Source organism: Talpa occidentalis, unplaced genomic scaffold, assembly GCF_014898055.3.
Source record: "Talpa occidentalis isolate TD23 unplaced genomic scaffold, MPIMG_talOcc4v2.1 talOcc4.10, whole genome shotgun sequence".
Taxonomy (NCBI): domain Eukaryota; kingdom Metazoa; phylum Chordata; class Mammalia; order Eulipotyphla; family Talpidae; genus Talpa; species Talpa occidentalis.
In genome coordinates, this window is record NW_023600993.1 from 82,676,776 (window position 1) to 82,696,898 (window position 20,123).

A 20,123-nucleotide genomic window follows, 5' to 3' on the forward strand; every position below is an offset into this window, starting at 1 on the left:
TCCTGCAAAGTGTCCCTGGTTCCACACAACCAACACCCCATGTCTCAGGTCAAGTCAGCGTGCCCTCTGCATCCATCAGAAACCACACAGAGGGCCTCCCGGGTGGCACAGGTTTGATTCCCGGCCATCCAGGGAGATACCCACATGGCGCGGCAGACCTCTCCTGTCTCACCCGCTGCTCCCATCAGCAGTGCTATCGGTCCGTCTGCTGTTTTTCTCCCCGCTCTGTCTTTGGTGAATCCTCTCACCCTCCCACACCTCTGGCCTGTACCCCAGCTCTTGTATAAATAAAATAGATCTTTAAAAAAAAAAAAAGAAACCGGGCCTCCCCGGTGGCGCAGTGGTTGAGCGCTGGGTTGCGAAGCTGCCCGCAGCCTCTGCAGTGCCGGTTCTATCCTCGGCTGCCAGAGAGGGTCCCACATGGCGCGCAGACCTCTCCTGCCGCCCGCTGCTCCCCTCAGCAGTGTGCTTCGGTCCTTCTGCCTGTTCTGCTCCCCGCTCTGGCTCTGGTGAATTCTCTCACCCTCCCGCGCTTCTGACTGTACCCAGTGCTTGTATAAATAAATAAATAAATCTTTAAAAAAAAAAAAAGAAACCACACAGAGCCGAGAATTTAATAGATGTTTATTTGTGTAATAGGAACATTCAGGTATATAAATAAGGTAAACACTCTGCAATGTACAGTAGGTCACGTTGTGACATTGGGCTGAAAATGAATCTACATGTATTGTCAACACTGATCAGACATGGAAAGGTCGGCTATGGCAAAAGCACGTGGATTTAGTGAAACGCCAAGTCAGCCAGAGGGCAGAGCAGCAGCACACAGGCACACACCTATTGGGGGAGGTTGTAGGGACTGTCACGTGGGCTCCACACACCGAAAAGCTATTCTACGGAGTCTGAGGACAGGGAACTGAATACACCAGCCTGTCAGGGCCGGGTAGCCAAGTCCCACAGTGTCCGTCCACATACACGGTGGGGCGAGAAACTAACTTGGGTTAGGGGAGCACAGGCCGGGGAAACAGGGCCGATCCCTGCGTGGCACAGATGTTGGCAGTGATGGGGCTATGTGACTACCTGACACCCCAAAGTGGGTGGGGAGGCCATTTCTACGTTTGGGAAACTTTCTCATTGAATAGACCCTCCAAATGAACAGACTTGAGGATGCCCACAGCGATGCCAACCAACACAGACCACTGGGGTCCCCAACTCTTCAACAGAGGGGCTTCCTGTCTCTGCACTTTAGTCTTCCCCTACTGTTTTGGAAAGTATAATACATTAATAAAAAGTCAAACTTGCTATCAGCATCAGAAGATACTCCACATCCAGGAGCTCTGAATCTCCCTGGAAGATTTCTGGGCCTACTTGCTGGCGCTCAGCCACATGGGACGTGGGGCTGGCCTCCTTAGTCTGCCCTCAGCTGCAGGACTCCAGACCCCCAGTCCTCTTGCTACTGCCCCCAGGCTTCTGGACACTCCTCTAGCTGGACAGCCAACTGCTGCATCCTGTCCCTGCCTTGTTCTCTTGGTTCCAAGTCCTTTGGTCTAACAGGCCCTGATGTCTGCTCAGCTCTTTCTTCTGTAACCAGCCCCCACACACGCCAGCCCGTGGGACCCCAGGCAGTCACATGATGCTCTATATGGAGTTAAATGAAACAGCACACAGAGGACACCCTTAAAAAAACACATGCACACACTGTGCCTGCTGGAAGATATTCTTAACTTTCTCTTTATTCTACATGTATTGCACGAAGTCAGCACAAGTAGCGCATGAACCCAATGAGGAACAGAGACAGAGACAATGTGGATGGTATCAACAAACATGATTCACTTCGGCCAGAATCACCAGGCGGCTAAACCCAACTAAGGCCTCTTAGTAGACATAGAGGGAGAACCCTCTGGAGGCTGCGAAATCTAGGCCCCTCTCCCCCCAGTGCCTGGGAGACTACTGCAGGGACATTTCAGCATGATGCCCAGAGGGAGCCTGTTCTCTGTACATCAAAAGCAGCCTGGGCCCATCAGATGCAACGAGAAGGGAGAAAATTCCGAGCCTGCCAAACACGAGACCAGAAAGGCAAGAGGACTTTAAGGGACAGCCAGAGTGAGCCCGTCCCAGCTGCTCTTACTGAACCCTCCACAACCATGTTCTCCTGCTTCCTGTCAGCCCTTAGGTCACTTATTAATTGGAGAGATCATTTAAATACTAGCCATAGGTCTTTGCGTCTGGTCTTCATTCCCCACTAAGACTAGGGAAATAACCCCCAGCCCAGCCAGTAGTTCTACATCATTATCCCACTCACAGGTCCTCTGTGTCAACATCACCCCTTCACAGGAAGACCCTTCCACCTCACACGCACCTCCTTCCCTGCCCTGCCGCTTCCATTTGAAAAAACCAAGTTATAGAAATACTTTCCACTGATCCAGTGCCTGTTCTCCATGAATGGTCCATTTGATCCTTTGCTGACCTAGAACCCAGCAGAACACTCCACAATCAACCCCCAAGTGACCCCTGCTTCTTACCCAATGTACTTCTAGGAACACAAGAAATCCAAGATGCCCGACTTACTGCGCTGTGAGGGTGAGGGCAGAGCCTGCGGGCTTTCCGGGCTGCATTATAATCTGCTACAGAGCTTCGTCCTCCCCACTCCTCCTGGGCCCTGAGATGTCCATCTGTGCAGGGGACTGCTATCCTTGACCAGAGGTGGAAGTGGGGTCCAGGGGGTCATGGACAGACCCTCACTGCCCGGAGTGGAGCACCACCAGGCAAGAGGAAAGGGTGCCTCCACTCGGGCAGTGCAGCCCCGGGGAAGTGGGCCTCGGCAAACCATTCCATTTCCACTGCAAATGGGGAGTTTCTGAACACCCCATGTCCTCTCTCCCTTTGTCAAGCTGTCTTTCCAGTGCGAAGCACTCAGGCGCTGTGGGGGTGTTATGGTTGGATTGCTTCTCCTAGAAGGTCGGTGTGCCGCTTTCTGGACTGTAAAGCAGGGCGGGTGGCAGTGTAGTGGCTGAACTGGGCCACCAATTATGGGTTCAATGACCAGCTAATTCAATAAAAAGTATCATTTATTGAGCGACTATATGGGCCAGGCCCTGTGCTAAATGCTGATGTGCATTATTTCATAAAAACCTCCCAACAATCTGCCATGGAGGTGCTAGCATCAGCCCTAACTGGGTAGGAGTTGCATCTAGTGACCTTGACCTATGGCTATTTGAGCCAGAAGTTTCAACCCCGTGCCAGCCTGCTCAATGCCCGTTTCCTCATCTCCATGGAGTATTACCTCATCAAAGGTTGCTTTCTGCATTCAAGAGGATAATGCACGTACACTCAGCACTGTGCCTGGCACATATTAAGCACATTTCTCTTACTGCAATTATTGTTAATAAACATTGCTGGTATCTTATTGGCTCAAGAATAAAAAGGAGCCTCAGCAGATAGGCATCTGGTAGAGAAGTAGAAGAGGGGACAGGGTTTTCCAACAGCCAATGGATTCGAAATTCACTGGCCACAAAATCCCAGACATCACATATCTTGCCTCTCTGGATTCATAAATCATCCACATGCTCTAGGAACCCCATTTCGGCATCCAAAGTATACCCCTCAATGGTCCTACAGCTGTTATCTTTGTCCATGTACAAACAGACAAAAGCCTGCTGCAAGAGGCAGCCCCAGGTGAGAAGAGCCAGAACCCAGGCCCACCCAGAGCCCAGGTGGATATGGTCCTGCAAGTCAGCCTGGGGAGGGAGCCCAGGGAGCTGGGAGGAAGCTTCACATGGAAGGAAGCAGCAGTCAGCAGCCAGGGCTCTGTTTCTCACTGGAAATGGGTCTATCTTTTCTAGGGTGGGGGAAAGGAGCCCTTCAACTAAGCTCCTTCATCACCATTTGGCCCAAACCCCAGTCATGCCACAAGGCCGCTACTCAACAAGGGAGACCAAGTCAGAAAGCAGGAGCTGTTATCTATTTAAAAATCGGAAGCTGGGCAACTAGGAGGAGACGTGAGGAAAAGGAAGTCTGTTTTGACCAAGACAAGGACAACCTAATAAGCATCTACTCAAGCACGAGACCCTCTTCAGGGAGCTGCTGGTTGGGTCCAGCTGCTCTCCTGGAGCCCGCTGCAGACAAGCACAGAGGCCTGCTCAGCTGAGCCCTGCGGTGTGTGCACGATGGTCACCTGCATACCTTCTCTGTGCCAGTCCCCATCCAGACGCTGGAAGAACCCTGGGCCTAAGGGCAGTGGCACCTTCCACGCCACCCTTTTCTCAGTACATAATCACAACACACGAGAAAGGTGGCCACGGTGGCTGCATGTCATTCCCAAAGACGAAAGGCAAGGATGGTGCCTAAGACAGTAGAACAGGAAGAGACTTCGGCAGTGACATGTGATAGAACAACGAAAATCTACCCCCTTGGGAACGACCTTGGGCTGGCTTCCTAAGGAGCAAGGCCACTGCTGTGGTTTTTCAACAGTGATGCTCTTTGTCCTAAGTCATTCACAGCCCCCCATGTACCCCTGGCAACACCTGGGACACTCTTCAACCTGCCGGGTGCCAACAGCTTAAACATATGAATCCGAGGATCCACTCGAACCAGGCTCTAGCCAACTCAGCAACTAGCTGAAACGCCAATCATTATTTAGTCTCCTTTAAATTACACTTTTGGAATCTTCTTGCATAATATATAAGTTACGGTAGAAAAAGTCCAGTGGGGGAAAAATACCATAAAAATGGTTTCAAAGTCCACCTGTGTAAGGTTAAAAGTTACACTTCACCCCTACAAAGGGACACTAGCTTCAAACACACATTACAGAATTGTACGACACTCAGAGTAAATACATTTTAAATATCATGATAGTATAGCTACAAAAATGCTGAGGATATCAAACAGGCAAAAAATAACAAACATAAGTAAGGTCCAGGCTGCCTTAGAGGGTTTCACTTTCAGGAGTAAACTTCAGTGTGCTGTTCCAGTGCTGAGAGCAGTTGAGGGCCCTATGGGCAACTGCGAGGTGGGGGGTACTCTCCAGGCAGGGAGGACAGCCGGCTGTGCGTGCTGATGGCCCACCCTCTGCTAATGCTCCCTAGCTTCTGCAACACCTCTGTTCATCAGCTCCTTATGTCACTAGCTCTGAGCTCACAACAATTTAAGCTCCAACCTGGTGCACAGGCCAGGCACCAAAGCTTGAGGGAAATAATGTTGCAAAATTTTCAGGGCCCTATGCCACATTTGCCAAAGAAAGTCAGGCCGGGGACAACCTAATCCTTGTACTGCCAGGCAGAGCACAAGAGAAGTAAATCTCAACTCAACAGGACCCTAGGGAAACTCCACAGTTTCCACTGTTTCCACAGTTCTCCACAGTCCCGGGCTCAGGATCCACAAAACAAATAAAAATCGTTAAATCAGGACAGCATAGTATTTACAAATACAAAAACAAATGGGGAACATAAAACCATGCATGGAAATGAGAAAATGAATGGCACACAGTTTCCATCACATTTTATTTCTCACCAAAAAAAAAAAAAAGGATCCAAAGCAAATTATATCATCCATTAAGATATGCACAAGTGTATGATACTTAATAGTCTCCTGAATCTTGTCTGTATGGCAAAATATTTTCAGCAACTGGGAGAAAGAAAAATGCAAGGTGGTGTTGGTCTCCTAGTTACTTAACTAGGAAATTCCTATTTCACCAGAAAGCTTGTGGGGAAATCCCCAAGACAGCCCTCTGGCCTTGCCGGCTGCTCGAAGAGCATCCATTTTCAGTTTATAGGATCTCAGGCCCCCTTAAAAGAGGAATGTGCCAGGCACCAGATTAAACACTGCCAGATTAAACAGTGGCAGAGCCCTGATCCCCAAGGCAGCACTCTTAGGAGGGCTCTGGACTGCGGGGCCCTCGTTGAGACTCCCAACTCCCAAGGACCCACCACATACCCCCAGTGAGGCCACACGAGACAAATGAGGTGTCCTTCTGTCTCTGGTTTGGGAGCAACTTCATCCTTCAATAAGGAAACTAAATTCATTACCCATCACCTCCACTGTTTAATCCGTTGTTGAGATACTGGGTTATTTCAAGGACGAGCATTTAGAAAAGGCCTAAAAGCCTATACTTTCTGGGTGCCCAGGTCATGACTTAATGCCCACAGCAACCTCTGGTGACAAGAGCCTGCTCAGCTGGGATCACAAAATACTGGAATTAGATGGCTGCTGTGATATCAGGAGCCCAGAGAGGGATGTCTGCTCAGGGCGGTCACATGACTAGGGCTGAAACCTTATGCAAAAAAATTTTGCTTTTCAGGGGACCTTGGACTTGAAAGAGAAATGCCATATGCTACAACGGAAGTAAAAGTTCTTAAGAAAGAAGCTGCTTCGATGCTGCCTGTGCGCAGAGGTCGTCACCCAATGACTGAGCTGAAGCATCCAGGGGGTCTGCCCCGTGCTGGACACAGCAGTGATCTGGGCTGGCTGTGAGCCTTCAGGGACGCGGAGGGCTGGCTGAGAACTAAGCAAAACAAAGCAGCACCAGACCGAGGTACTGAAGCAAGCCACGACACCCTCATTTGGCAACAGGAACAACCCTAGCATGGAATAATTTAAAACGTCTGGGCACCAAGTTCTCTCCCGTCCTCCCTGGCTTAAAGTCTGACAAAAAAAACTTGTCTTCCCCAAATCAACATCACTCCTGAAATTAGGAAGGGGGAAAAAAAAAGAAAAAAAAAATCACAGTTTAAAAACAAAGCAAAGGTCCCCCAGTAAAATGCAAACTATATTTAAACTGGTCACATTGTTTAAAAAATGTGCATTTAACTTTCCCAGTCTTCAAACCTCTAACGGGATTAGGGTTTCCAGAGTTTTAGGCGGAACTTCATGGTCTCAGTGAAGAAGTCATGGTACAATGGAAATCACTCTAAGAAGTGATTTTTCACACACACACACACACACACACACACACACACACACACACACACACTTGCCTTAAGTCAGATATACACAACACAGCAGCCAGCAGCTACACGGGTGGTCGGTCAGGCAAAGGGTGCGTGAAGAAGCCCCCAGCTCCCTGCCCAACAGGAAGCTCCCGAGAGGATCAGCAGCAACACGTCTACAATACACACATGAACGGCGTTGTCCCTGAAAAGACAGTTAGCTGGACTGCCCCACGAGAGCCTACAACCTGCAGGAAAGGGCTCAGTTACAGTACGTTCCGCTGTGCACACTTGAAAAATTGCAGTGCTTCCCCCCACCCACCGACTACTATAATTATTCATGCTTTCTGAAGAAAATGAAAAAGCCTTTCAGTCTGTGATGAAATAAGGTGAACACACACCATAAAGCAGAACTCACACTCCACAGGACTTCATGTGATGAAGAAGCCTCTGTCCCTCTGGCCTACAAAAGGCCTCCCGTAGCCAGGTGCAAGCTCTCCAGAAGCAAAGGCATGGCATCCAAGCCTTGTACTTCTTCCCTGCTGGGGGCAGCTACACTACAAAGACAGGCAGGGGGCCCCTGAACTGGTCAGACACAGAGGAGCACTCTCTGATGGAGCCCAGAAACAGTTCACTCGACTGGAGCCAGAAGCCCCGGGCAGGTGCACCCAAGCTGGGCAACACTGTTCTCCAGGTTGTTAAAACTGGTGTTTCATTTAAAAACCCAAATGGTTTTACCCTGTGACTTCTTTCCAACTCAAAGCTGTAGTTTACTCACAACCCAAATTATAAGCACATAGAGTATATATATACAATTTTTTTTAACTCACAAATAAAAATACTCTACCAAAAAAAAAAAAAAAAGAGTGAGTTAAAAGCCTTGTCATTGTCTAAGTCACACAGCTGGGCTTCTCTTGGAGCCCCGCCCCTTGCTCAGTCCTACTGCTGCTCTCCCGGCCCTGCTGGCCCTACTCATCCTCCGTGACAGCTGTCAGCATCCCCTTGTCGGCCAGGTGAGACTTGAGCGTGTTGAAGATGTGCAGCTGCTGATCTGGCCGCAAGGTCAGGAACTGCTGAATCAGTTTGCTTGGGTTGGGGCCCCTAGAAGAGAAGAAAAAGAAACAGCACTGAGCCAGGGCACAGGCAACTTCTAAGACCTAACTATCTCAATGTCTACAGGATCCCACCTCTGGATTCTCTACTAACAGAAGTAGCAAGGAGGTGGAGGGTGAGGGTTTTCAAGTAATCTAAAAATAGCAACTGGAAACTGTGTTCAGATTCTGGATGCTTTTCACTAGAACTGAGATATAGTTAAAATTCTAGAATTTCACTTTAAAAATCCACAATTTGGCTCAGACAGACAGGAACTATACCTGATAAAACTGGCAATGTAGACATTGACAAAGGTGGCCATCAGATATTGGCAGTCAAATCGATCCATGATGCCTCCATGGCCAGGAATGGTATTGGCAAAGTCCTGTGAGGGAAGGCGAAGGCAGGGGAGGGACTGGTGAGCCTGGGCTCGGCGAGTGAGCCAGCCCTACCCAAGGGGCCCCCTCGATGTCCAGCCACTCACGAGTAGCCGAGAGCCAGAGAAAGTGAAAAGTAAGCACTGATTCAAATGCTGGGGTTATTTATAACAGGGTACACTCTTATTAAATTATACATTTCTTTTGAAAACATAAGATACACTTAAACTCAAAATCCAACTACTGAATTTTCTTGTGGACAATGACCCCTTGCTAAAGCTCCACGCAAGGTGAAGAGTGCACATCAACAGCCGGGTTATTTGTCACCCTGGTGTTTTGAAGGGAGTGGTGGTTAATGGACTGAGCAGGAGGAGGAAGGCAGGAGATGGGTGAAGAGGGGCCTGACAGGGAGACAAGGAGAGGAACAGGGACAAGTGTTTTCCTACTTTGATTTTAAAGGCTCGTTTGAATCCGCTTGCAAAGAACCCGCCAAAGGGGCCAATGAGCGAGGCAAAGGTGGAGAGGGCGATGCTGTGAATCTGGAAGGGGTACATCCGGACAGTGTTCTGAGAAGAATAAACAAAGGAAAAGTCCAGTGAAGATGCCTACAAGTCAAGCATTGTACTTGTTAACAGACCACCCACCATCACCACCAACCAAAAAAAAAAAAAAAAAGAAAAAATTTCAGTATAAGAACTGAATTTGTTTTTTTAATCTCTGAAGTTTGGTTTAAGACAGTCTATAATCAATCTATTGTGATATGTTGTTTTGATTGAAGTATATAAAGAAAATCCAGCCTTACACAGGTATGTTGTTGAAGGAGAATATTTTAGTTCCAATCCTTTCAGAGAGCTCTGGGTTTGTTTTTTTTGACACTAGACCAGAACTTTATAAACAGCAGTTTCTTTATAACTTGGTACAGCAATTTTCACTTGAAAGCTCAAGTTCATCATTGGAAAACAATTATCATCAGCTATTTTCCTTGAAATGACAGGCTTACTTAGTTCATTTTTAAGAAAAATGTCTGCAAAACATCCAAGTCTGAAGAACTATAGTTTGTCAGTCCTTTTTGGGTAAGAATTAAATTCCCTTGAACAGGCTTGTTGTCCCCTAAGTGAAGCCCTGCACGCGCACTGTCTTTCCCCACCAGGCAAGCACTGTGCATCCCTACCAATAGAAGTGCTTCTGCAGACATTCACTTTGGCACAAAGTATGAGAAATAGGCATTCATAGGTAAAGTTTTAATAAAATGACCATGAAAGACACTTGCAGAAGAAACTGGCTCATTTGCGCTGCAAATGCATGGCATGAAGAACCCAGGACTCAGTGCTCTGGGGCCACTGCCTTCGCTCATGCTGAGGCACTAGCAGGTCTGCCCACTGCTTTGCACCTTCATGACAAATGTCAACAAAGTAAAAAAGGCAAAGAACGTCACTATATTGTTGTGGAACTAGTTGTGACCTCATAGACCCCCTGCAAGACTCAGGGTTCCCCAGAGATCCACAAGACACACTGTGACTAAAAGTGTGTCAGGAGTGAGGAAAGTTTCCTTCTGCCCTCACCCTGAACTGGCTTGAACAATTCTTCTTCATCCCAGGACTCAGAGCTTTGGGGAGAGAAGAAGCTAGGTTTTTGGATATTTTGTTTGTTTGAGGGAAGGAAGTGGCAGAGAGGGGGGTCAGTTCACTCAGTGTCAGGGGCACGTACCCAGCCGATGGCCGACTGGATCACCTCAGGGATGTTGTACTCCTGCAGGCGAAACAGGTCCGAGGGCTCGCAGTCCACAGTGAAGCTGTTGGTGTCGTTGTTGTACTCCACGGGGCAGACAAAGCATCTGTACCCCGACATCACATAGGACAGCTGAGGATGAAGGACAGAGACGACAGGCAAAGGAGATGAGCTCCAGTGACCCAGCGCAGATAACAGAAACCTGGGCTGGTCACATCCTTCACAGTGCTTGGCACCCAGCAAAATTCCAGTACATAAATTTATGCCAGGCATAAATTCCAGTACAAAAGGGCTATACTGCAAGCTGTGCACTAAGTCAGATTTGTTTCACCGAAAAATTTTGTATTTTACCTGTACTGGGGAGGCAGGGGGAGGGAGGGAGAGGTTTATGGCCCACAGAGCTTCATACATTCTTGCCCAGAAACCCAGATCCTGAATTAATCCAGTAAAGGCCTGATGGAATTTGGGCGAAAAACTACAAGAAATTTCTCTCCATTTAGGGGAGCTTTGATCCATTTTTCTTGGGCTCTCTTAACTTAGTGCTAACTAGAGGCAGGTCATGGGGAAGTGGTACAGTGAGAGGCAGACAGCCAGAAGGAAGAACACTGAAGAGCAATAAAGCAGGGAAGTCCGCATTAGATAGTCAGGCAATACTGAGCAGGGGAGAGACTGTCCGGAAAGAAGCAGCTTTAGAAAAAGCTGGAAGATTATCCACTTCCAGGTAGAGCACATGTATCAGAAAACCTGGGTCGGAGCAGCATATCTCACCTGACCCCTTCCTCCCACATAATACCAAATGCTGGACAAGGCCACCTACTGAGTCGCATGCCTTGGCAGGGAAGGAACACACAGTACACGTGGGCCTGCTCCCTGACTGCCAGGACTCTGTCTCACGACAGGCAGATGAAAGACAACCGGTGCCTGCTTGTGCCCCTCTTCTGGGTAAGGTCATCAGGACAGAGTCCTGGAACTCAGGTAAGTGGTCTCTAGCCCTGGACTTCAAAGGTGGGTATGACGCCTCTGTCCACTCCCCCCTGCCGGGAGCCACCACCTACCAGAAGGCCGAAGACCACAGTAGCAAAGAAGCCCCCGATGAAACCCTCCCAGGTCTTCTTGGGGGACAGCTGTGGACAGAGAACAAGTTCTTAGTAAAGGGCATCCTGATAACTCTGGCTTTGAGAACAATGGCTACTAGTTAAAAACCTTTCTATTATTAAAAAGAAACTTTATTTTGTTAACTACCTCACCTTCTAAAATTCCCCCATACTTAATTTCCTTCCTTATATCCCTCAAATTCCTTTCTTTTTCTATTACTCAAATAATTTAAATGTATAAAACAATATACAAAATAAATGACAACACTCAAATAGAGATTAAAGTCCCAAAAGGGCTATACAGGCTATGACAAAAGTTTTATTAGCTCCTTTTCTCCTATAAGGAGTTGCCAATATTTCACGTCGGCTTTGCTCTGAAAACTACTACCAGCCTTTCTCCAGGATGACAGATCCACAGATTCACAGATCTCCAGGATGTTAGATCCACACCACCCTCCCCTCAGTGGTATCCCATGTCAGGATCCATTTATCCCATCAATCCATTTACCTTGATGAGCGGGGTCCGACCAAAAAAGAACCCAAACATATAGGCCATGATGTCATTACAGATCACACAAGAAATGGGGACAATGAACCTAGGACATAAACAGAACTAAGCATCAACTCACCACAAGAATACCTCCAAGTTACAAAACAAAGCCAGGCATAAATTCCAGTACCAAAGCACCCATAAAATACTCGCTACCCTTTAAAGGATAAGAAGAAATAAAATACCAGGTAAGTCACATCGAGTAGCTGGCACACAGTAAGCATTCAAATGTTTACTAGACAACTCCTGAATAAACCAAGGTGGCAGTCTATAAAATTCCACTGGTTCTTTTCTCATTATAAAGTAATACATGCACACAATAATATACGTATAAACAGTAAAGAAAAAAATTAGTTTTCCTTTTTTCCTCTATATCTTCATTCCTCCAAACAGCCACTTCTAATTTTTCTTCCATTACCTCCACAATTCTAAATAATATATGTCTATTTCATAATTTACCTGCTTGTTTTCTTAACTTCTTATGTCAACTACTAGCTCTAGTGAGCCTACCTTTGGCCAAACCACCACAGAGGACTCCTCGCGTCCCCATGCTGGTCTGTTCATCCCCACCAAGGAAAAGTGGGCACTTCCCATACCTGTACCATCTTCCTCTCACTCCTCCCCCACGCTCCGTTCTCTGACAGTCACTTTTTAAAATGTCCTCTGTTACATTTAACACACTATAATAAATCTCAATTTTTCTGGCCCACCAACTCTAGACACTGTTATGGGAAGGACGTACAGCGTCTGTACCTCCCATCATCACACAACCTCTGCAACCTCTGCAAACCAGCCTCTAGTTAGTTGTAGTTGGAATGTGAGAACCGTAAGCAGAAATGTTACTATGATTTACTATAAAGCCAAGTGGTATGTCTGGCCCTAAAGGTGAGGACTCAGCATGTGCCACTCTTAATACCTAAAAAAATTCCCAGCCCGCCTGAACATGAAAAACACCCACAAAAAAAAAGGGAAAATCCCCCTGACTGCCACATCAACTCACCAGATCATTCCTTCAAACAGGTTGTGGATCACAAGATGTGACTGGGTTACAACAATCAGTAATGTCACATGGGTCCAGCCAAACTGCAAGAGAAGAAAAAGAACCTTTACTGGCATACCTTAAATGAACCTGAAATAAGAGTCAGTACCGGGCCTCCCCGGTGGCACAGCGGTTGAGCGCTGCGTTGCGAAGCTGCCCGCGGCCTCTGCGGCGCCGGTTCGATCCCCGGCTGCTCCCCGGCCACCGGAGGAGGGCCCCACATGGCGCGCAGACCTCTCCTGCCACCCGCTGCTCCCCTCAGCAGTGTGCTTCGGTCCTTCTGCCTGCTCTGCTCCCTGCTCTAGCTCTGGTGAATTCTCTCACCCTCCTGCGCTTCTGACTGTACAAACAAAACAAACAAACAAATAAATAAATAAATAAATAACATGCCTCTATTTAAAAAAAAAAAAAAAAAAAAGTCAGTACCAAAGTGAAAATTGCTAGGACTCAGATAGGAAAGTGCAGTAGTCATTAGGATGACCAAAGTGTATTTCTCATCCATTCTGTCTTTATCCACAGCTCCAGACTAACAAGCTCCTAAAATTTCCCGCGTCATTAGAGCAATGGGAGCTGATTTTGTTATAACATTTGGTCTTTTGCTTCAGTTCGTGAGTAAGCTAAAGAGTCATAAATCTAAACGGGTGTCTTGCTATTCTTAAAGTCTATGTCAATGCAGGTAACCTTTGGAAAATACCTCAGAAAGAGGGCTGGTTGCCAGGGAAACCAATATGCATAGAGCAGGACTTTTAGTCCTACCCTGATTTCCAGAGAGGAGAGAGGGGCTAGAAGTGAAGTTCAATTGTCAGTGGCCAATGAGCTGATCAATGATGCCTAAGTAATGAAGCCCCTAAAAGGCCCAAAAAGGAGGTGGGGGGAGTGCTTCAGAGAGCTTCCAGATTGAGGAACCAGTGCCCTTTCAAGTGCTTCCTTGCAGGTCCACAATGTTAGAAGTTCCTTTGTTCAGGAGCTTGTCTGTTTCTGAGACTTGATTTGTATCCTTTAATTTCCTTTATAATAAGTAAGTAAACAGGTTTTCTGAGCTGTGTGCCATTCCAGCAGATTAACAGAATTTGAGGAGGGGCTATAGGAACCTCTAGTTGCCACTCAGTCAGAAGCACAAATTATCTGCACTTGTAAAGGGCCCCTGAAGTCTGAAGACGGGGTCATGGGAACCTCCAGTCTGTAATCAGCTGTTCAGAAGCACAGAGGCTTGTGACCGGCACCTGAAGAGGAGGGAGATCTTGGAGCTGAGCCGTTAACCTGTGGAACCTAACACAAACTCCAATAGATCATGTCAGAATTGAGATCCCAGACACTGCTGGGTGTCCAAGAATGTTGGAGGGAAACTTCCACAAACCCCTGGAATTGGATCCAGGAACCAATCGATGCAGAGAGATGCCAGTTTCTGCACCTATCTTACCAGAAGTGAAAAGGTGCCAGCCTCTAGGAGTAACTTTATCACTCAGCTTCAATTTCCATCAGAAGCCGGGGCCACACGACCTACTTAGTGTGTAAGTTCTGTGATCCAGAAGCCTATGATCATTTATTACTTATTATTTGAGTGCCTAGGGCACTCACAGAGGGGATGTTTTCAAGCCGAGGGTGATATAGCAGATAGGTTCTCTGTGGGCAATCCTGAAGCGTCACCTGGAGTTCATTCTTTAGGTCCAAGTGGAGAAATTGCCTATTAGGGTGGAAATTAAGTAACAAATTGGATCTAGATGGATGTACAACCACGGAACTTAAATGGGCCCTCCTCTTTCATGTTGTGGGTTCCGGATGCATACAGAACAGACTGAATTCCAGAAAGGATAAGAGGCCAGTGAGTTTGGGCAGAACTTCACTGAGGTCAAGAATTCTAGCAGGCGTGCATCTCCCTTACCATGTAGAACTGCAGACGGTAATGCTTCTTAACCAGACTCAGGACAAACATGCAGAATCCTAGTTGGAAGAGAGAAGAGGAGAAAGGGCAAACTGAATCACACTCTGCATTTACCCCCGTGCTAGTCACTTCCTCAGGCTGTGTTACGTGCTCATCTGGCAGATTTCCTGGCAGCAGTTAGCCAGTGCGAGGCTCCAAAGCCCACAGGAGAAAACCCAGTGACTCAGAAAGCAGTCAGAGGGGAAATGACTGCTTCGAGACAATCAGAGGAAGGCAATACTTTAAAATCTTGGAGACAAAAAGTCAATAAAATAAAATCTTGCAGACTACACTCAGTTTAGGACACTGATTACCAAACAGAAATGTTTTGAGGCTAGAGCATGGGGCAACAACCAGATTAGCTGCCTGTTCTTATAAGGAAATGTTACTGGAACAGTCACACCCATTTGTTTACAGATTGCCTATGGCTGGTGACATGCTAGAGTGGCAGAACTGAGGAGACCCCAAGGCATAGAATATTATCCGGATCTTTTAGAAGAAGTTTGCCAACCCTGTGCTAGAGAACAGGTCTGGTGGAGGGGGAATCCACCAGGCACGGGGTCAAGGCCACCTTTGCAGCTCTCTCACATTGAATCACATGGTAACAAGAAAAATCTGCCAGTTCCCCACCTTCTCAAGGAAGGTAAGGGACTTTTACCATATAGGTGTGGGGTCCCCTCAAAGAGAGCACATCGCTGATCTCCTTCTCCAGGGCTGCTTCAGGGGCACACTCTCGGATGCCCCTCAATGGCAACAGACCCCTTGGCAGTGGAATCTATATTTTAATAGCAGGTGACATTCACAAAGCCAAGTATTGTTATCAAGCTGATCAAATACAGGGCAGACTAGAATTTTGATCAGAACAAATTTCTCATGTGTCTCAAACCATCTTTGACAGCAACTCTGAAAAACACTAGCATTCTTAGGACTAATGCACAATCTTAATGAGTTTAAATAAACATAACATTGTACTGTTGGTCAGGTTTTAATGTATCTGATTTAATCCTCAAATCCTCAGTTTCAGCTCTAGATTACAACAGAGCTGAGACTCAGAAAGACTAGGTTCCCAGCCGCTCTGAGATCACAGAAACTCCGATCGGTCAGATTTCCAGCACACTGCATCGTCTCTGCAGGCGGTCTCCTAATAAAGATGGCCACTTGTATTTACACATAAGTTCCTGGGAGGTTTCTGCGTTGGTCACAGGGGAGAACCTCTACCAACAGGACAGTCATGACAAAGCCAGGGGACACTGTCCTCCAACAGAGGCTGGGACAAGAGGACAAGCACACAGACTGCAGGCCCCATGCCAACCAGTCCCTCAGTCTTATCTCTTAGTAAAGCATGGCTATAGCTCTTCATCAGCCTTGCTCCCTGAATGGACAGTTATGTCATCAGAACTTTAACCAAGACATTTCTTAACTCAGCAGAAATGCAAAAACAAGACAAGAACTGGTGAGCCACATACCTGTTAGATAGAGAGTAAAGGAAATGAACCGGTGGTATTTACTGAGAATTCGCAAAGGCTCCTCTCTCTGGACCAGAGTGAAGAAGTAATCCGTCACTGTTTCACCATAGAAGAAATAATTTACACACAGTAGGAAGTACCTGTAAGTGAAGACCAATCACTGCTGCGGGAAGCACACATGGCCTCTCCTTTAAAGTGGGGCTATCGGGCCTCCCTGGTGGTGCAATGGGTTAAGACAAAACCTATGAAGCTCACTGCAGCTACTGTAGCACGAGTTCGATCCCCAGCCAGGGAGCACCCACATGGCACAGCAGACCTCTCCTGACTCGCTCGCTGCTCCCCTCAGCAGTGTATTTAAGTCAATTTGTCTGTTCTGTTCCCCACTCTGTCTCTGGTGAATCCTCTCACCCCCTGGCTTGTACCCCAATTCTTGTATGCATAAATAAATAAACCTTTTTAAAAAAAAAGTAAAGTAGGGCAATCAGGGTCTCCCTGGTGGCACAGCACTATCAAGCTATCGCCAGCCACTGTAGCACAAGTTCTCCAGGGAGCAACCCACACAGTGCAGCAGACCTCTACTGCATCACCTGCTGCTCCCCTCAGAGGTGTATTTCAGTACATCTGCCTGTTCTCCCCATTCTGTCTCTGGTGAATCCTCTCACCCACTGCACCTCTGGCCTACAACCCAGTTGTTCCATGCAAAAAAAAAAAAACAACAACAACAACACACAAAACAAAATTTCCTTAGAATAGTGATGACAGACAGGTCAGAGTTCCCGAGTATGTTAACAAAATTCAAAACACTGCTCTCCAGGTATAGAACAAAAGAGACTCCTTTCATCCAGGAAGCAAGCGTAGGCTGCAGAGCCCATGAGAAGCCCAGGTCTACACACATCGCCTCCCTCAGCCATGACCAAGTCGCTGGAACCCAAAATACTACCCCCCAGTCTGCTCAGTCAGAAGTCTATTTCTGAGTCTGAGCACAGTGGAGTGAGACGAACCCTCGTCCACCTAGTCTGCTCCACACCGGATAGAGCTCTGCTCGCCCTCACCTGAGGACAGTGTGTTCAATAAAGCAGAATCACAGATCGGGAAGGAATCTCACTCATCACCTACACTACAGGTTTTAATTTTGGTTTTGCTTTAAGATGGCAAAGTCCTTTCCCGGGAGAAGGAGAATGCAGAGTTTCTCCAAGGAGCCCAGATCTCATTCCCGCCCAAACTGGCACCCAAGGCACCTCCAAGGAACTGTGGCTCCAAAACCAGTTTAAAAGCCATTAAATCTAGACCATCTGCTTTAAGGATGAGAAAACCAAGTTTCAGATACAGCAGCACCAGCACTGACAACTCCCAGATGTAGTGGGATGTGGAGTACTAGAGTCTGAAAAATATGCCAGTCTTCAAAAAGGGAGCTGGGAGCCATCAAGCAGAGTCTAAGATATCCAAATACCAAGGTAAATATGGTCACAGAGGCAGCCGAGCTGGTTTCTTCTGAAGAAGATTCTAGTACTTACTGAAGACTCTTCAAAGGCCAGCCATTGTATTTCAAAGGCACTGCACAAGTCTGAGGTCATCACTCCCCTCCCAGCCACCACCAAGATGAACACCTACCACAAAACACTATCCCAACCTGTTAAGGATACCCATGGGGCTAGAGAACTTACCAGCTGAGGGTCCTGAACCAGGGTAGGTCATAGGAGTGGTAGACATTGTAGCCAATAGTGATGATCTCATGGAAACATTTAATCTGAACACACATTACCTGTGGGACACAAAAAAATCAGAACACTTACTAACTCCCCAATTCTTATGATCTTGAGAAACAGAAATCAACAGGTCATGGGCCTTCAGGAAAAAACATTGCATTTAAGAAAAATATCACTCCTGGGCCTGGTGGCACAGGGGTTAAAGTCAGTGCTATCAAGCTATCGCCAGCCACTACAGCATGAGTTCAATCCCCGGCCAGGGAGCTAACCCACATGGTACAGCAGACCTCTCCTATCTCGCCCACTCTCCCCTCAGCAGTGTATTTCAGCAGATCTGCCTGTTCTGCTCCCCACTATCTCTGGCAAATCCTCTAACCCCCTGCAGCTCTGGCCTACACCCCAGTTCTTGTATGCATAAATAAAAATAAATATTTAAAAAAAAATCACTCCCACAGTGGTTCTTCTCTCCTCCTTTCTCACACCATCCTACATGGCCATGTTGCCCTTCTAGTCACAAAGAGCAGATCCAGCTTTCCACAGTACATACATGTTCCTGAAGTTTCAATTAAATTTTTATTCTACAACCTCTCAGTATTCTATCAGTTACTTCCCCTTTTGACTTTGAATAGAAAAAAATGCTTGTGCTCGGCAATCATATGTTAGTCATTCCCTACTGTATGGACAGGGTGAGGACTGAGAGAAGCACTACAGACCCAGAAAAACAGGCAAAAACAAGACTCATAGTTGGTAGACAGTGTATTAATCAAACAGCTGAAGTAATAAAATCAAATTTTAAAGTCCAGAGATATCTTCAACAGCACACAACTGGCCTATGCCAACATCCCTCTAGTTGGCTGCTGAGAGGTAAGAAGCCACAGACACGCTAAGGCAGAAGTGTTCTCAGGAGCTGAGAACCCAGCCCAACACCTGATACTTTAGATGACCAGTCCTGCAAGGAAAACTGAAGGCAAAATTAAAACAGCATTAAAAACGGTACTTACAATAATCATTAAAACCATTGGTCCCAGGTAAATGATGATGAAGAAAAATGCAATCATGGCTAACGTCAAGATGCCTCTCACCCACCAGTTCTTCCATCTGAGAAGAGAAGGAGACATATCAGGAGCCCAGTAGTAATCAAGGCACGAACCCAATGGGCACTGGGGCAGAGCAGCAGATGAGGAGGCCCTGGGATCACTGCTTTCCACAAGCAGCTCCTTTATCTTGACAGAGGCACTGGCCCTCCCTACAACCAAACTCAGCAAGTACTCCAAGGCCTATGGACAAATACACCCAGCTTATATCATAATGAAGGAATAAGGCAAAAAAAAAAAGGGGGGGGAGAGGGGAAACAGTGCCCCCCTACATTTCTGTATCTACTTGGACGGCTTCTCTGGCTATTTCTGCAGAAAAAATTAGGAATATTTTTCCTCCATCAGAATCCTATGCTGCTCTGCCCCTGAATCATTAGATGATAAGTATGAAACAGAGATAATGATCACAAATACAGGTACTGTTATAAAGATTTTACATACATTAATTCACTAAATCCTACACACTACTGCTTTTATAGAGGAGGAAGTGGATGTACAGGTCATACTGAGTGGTGGCTAGGACTTGAATCCTGGGAGTCTGCCTCCAGAGCCCATGCCTGTGACTGGCTCACAAAAGGAACCCTTGTGGAGGAGGCACAATAGGAATACTTCTACATAATGTTTTGGGGTCGCATAATTTGTGTTTTTAATCTAACCCACATAGTTGATATTGGAAGGACCAGAGTGTTGAGGCACCAAAATTTTAACCCACGGTGAGATGTTTCTCAATTCTTCAGGAGAATTTAAGGAATGATCACAGTGGATGTGTGTGGGAGAGGGAAAAATGAACTCCAAACTGGAAACATGGGCTCCTCAATGAAAAGCAGCCTGCCCCATGAGTCACAAACCCAAGGACCATGTCTCTTCGCCTGCTGGGTCAGCAGCCTTGCCCCATGACCCCCTGAGCAGGCCTTCCTTCTCCTCCGCCCTCCTCCTCGGGCTGCACCTCCCAGCCCAGCCCAGAGCTCGCTCCAAGGGCTAGAGCCTTCCAGGCCACGCCTGCATTTGCTGCGAAGCACTTGAGACATCAACGGGGCACTGGGCAGAGGCAGGGGAGACTGTGGTTGGTGAAGTGAACCCATCTATCCCACATATTCTTCTTTGCTTGGTTTGGTTTTGGTCTTGGGGGGCGGCGC

The 20,123-nt window shown here is 47.1% G+C and overlaps 1 protein-coding gene across 1 annotated transcript in view; it reads right to left on the reverse strand.

Moving 5' to 3' along the window:
• Positions 1-612: 612 nt before the first annotated feature.
• The window catches only part of CDS2 (CDP-diacylglycerol synthase 2), a 51,206-nt gene continuing 31,695 nt past the window's right edge, over positions 613-20,123 (reverse strand). The window contains exons 3-13 of the mRNA XM_037495021.2: positions 18,895-18,991; positions 17,852-17,949; positions 16,188-16,327; positions 14,683-14,741; positions 12,762-12,844; positions 11,720-11,807; positions 11,173-11,241; positions 10,097-10,249; positions 8,836-8,955; positions 8,294-8,397; positions 613-8,021 (exon numbers count right to left, since the gene is read on the reverse strand). Coding sequence (XP_037350918.1) covers positions 7,889-8,021; positions 8,294-8,397; positions 8,836-8,955; positions 10,097-10,249; positions 11,173-11,241; positions 11,720-11,807; positions 12,762-12,844; positions 14,683-14,741; positions 16,188-16,327; positions 17,852-17,949; positions 18,895-18,991 — 1,144 coding nt within the window. The 3' untranslated portion in view covers positions 613-7,888. The remainder of the gene's footprint in view (positions 8,022-8,293; positions 8,398-8,835; positions 8,956-10,096; positions 10,250-11,172; positions 11,242-11,719; positions 11,808-12,761; positions 12,845-14,682; positions 14,742-16,187; positions 16,328-17,851; positions 17,950-18,894; positions 18,992-20,123) is intronic.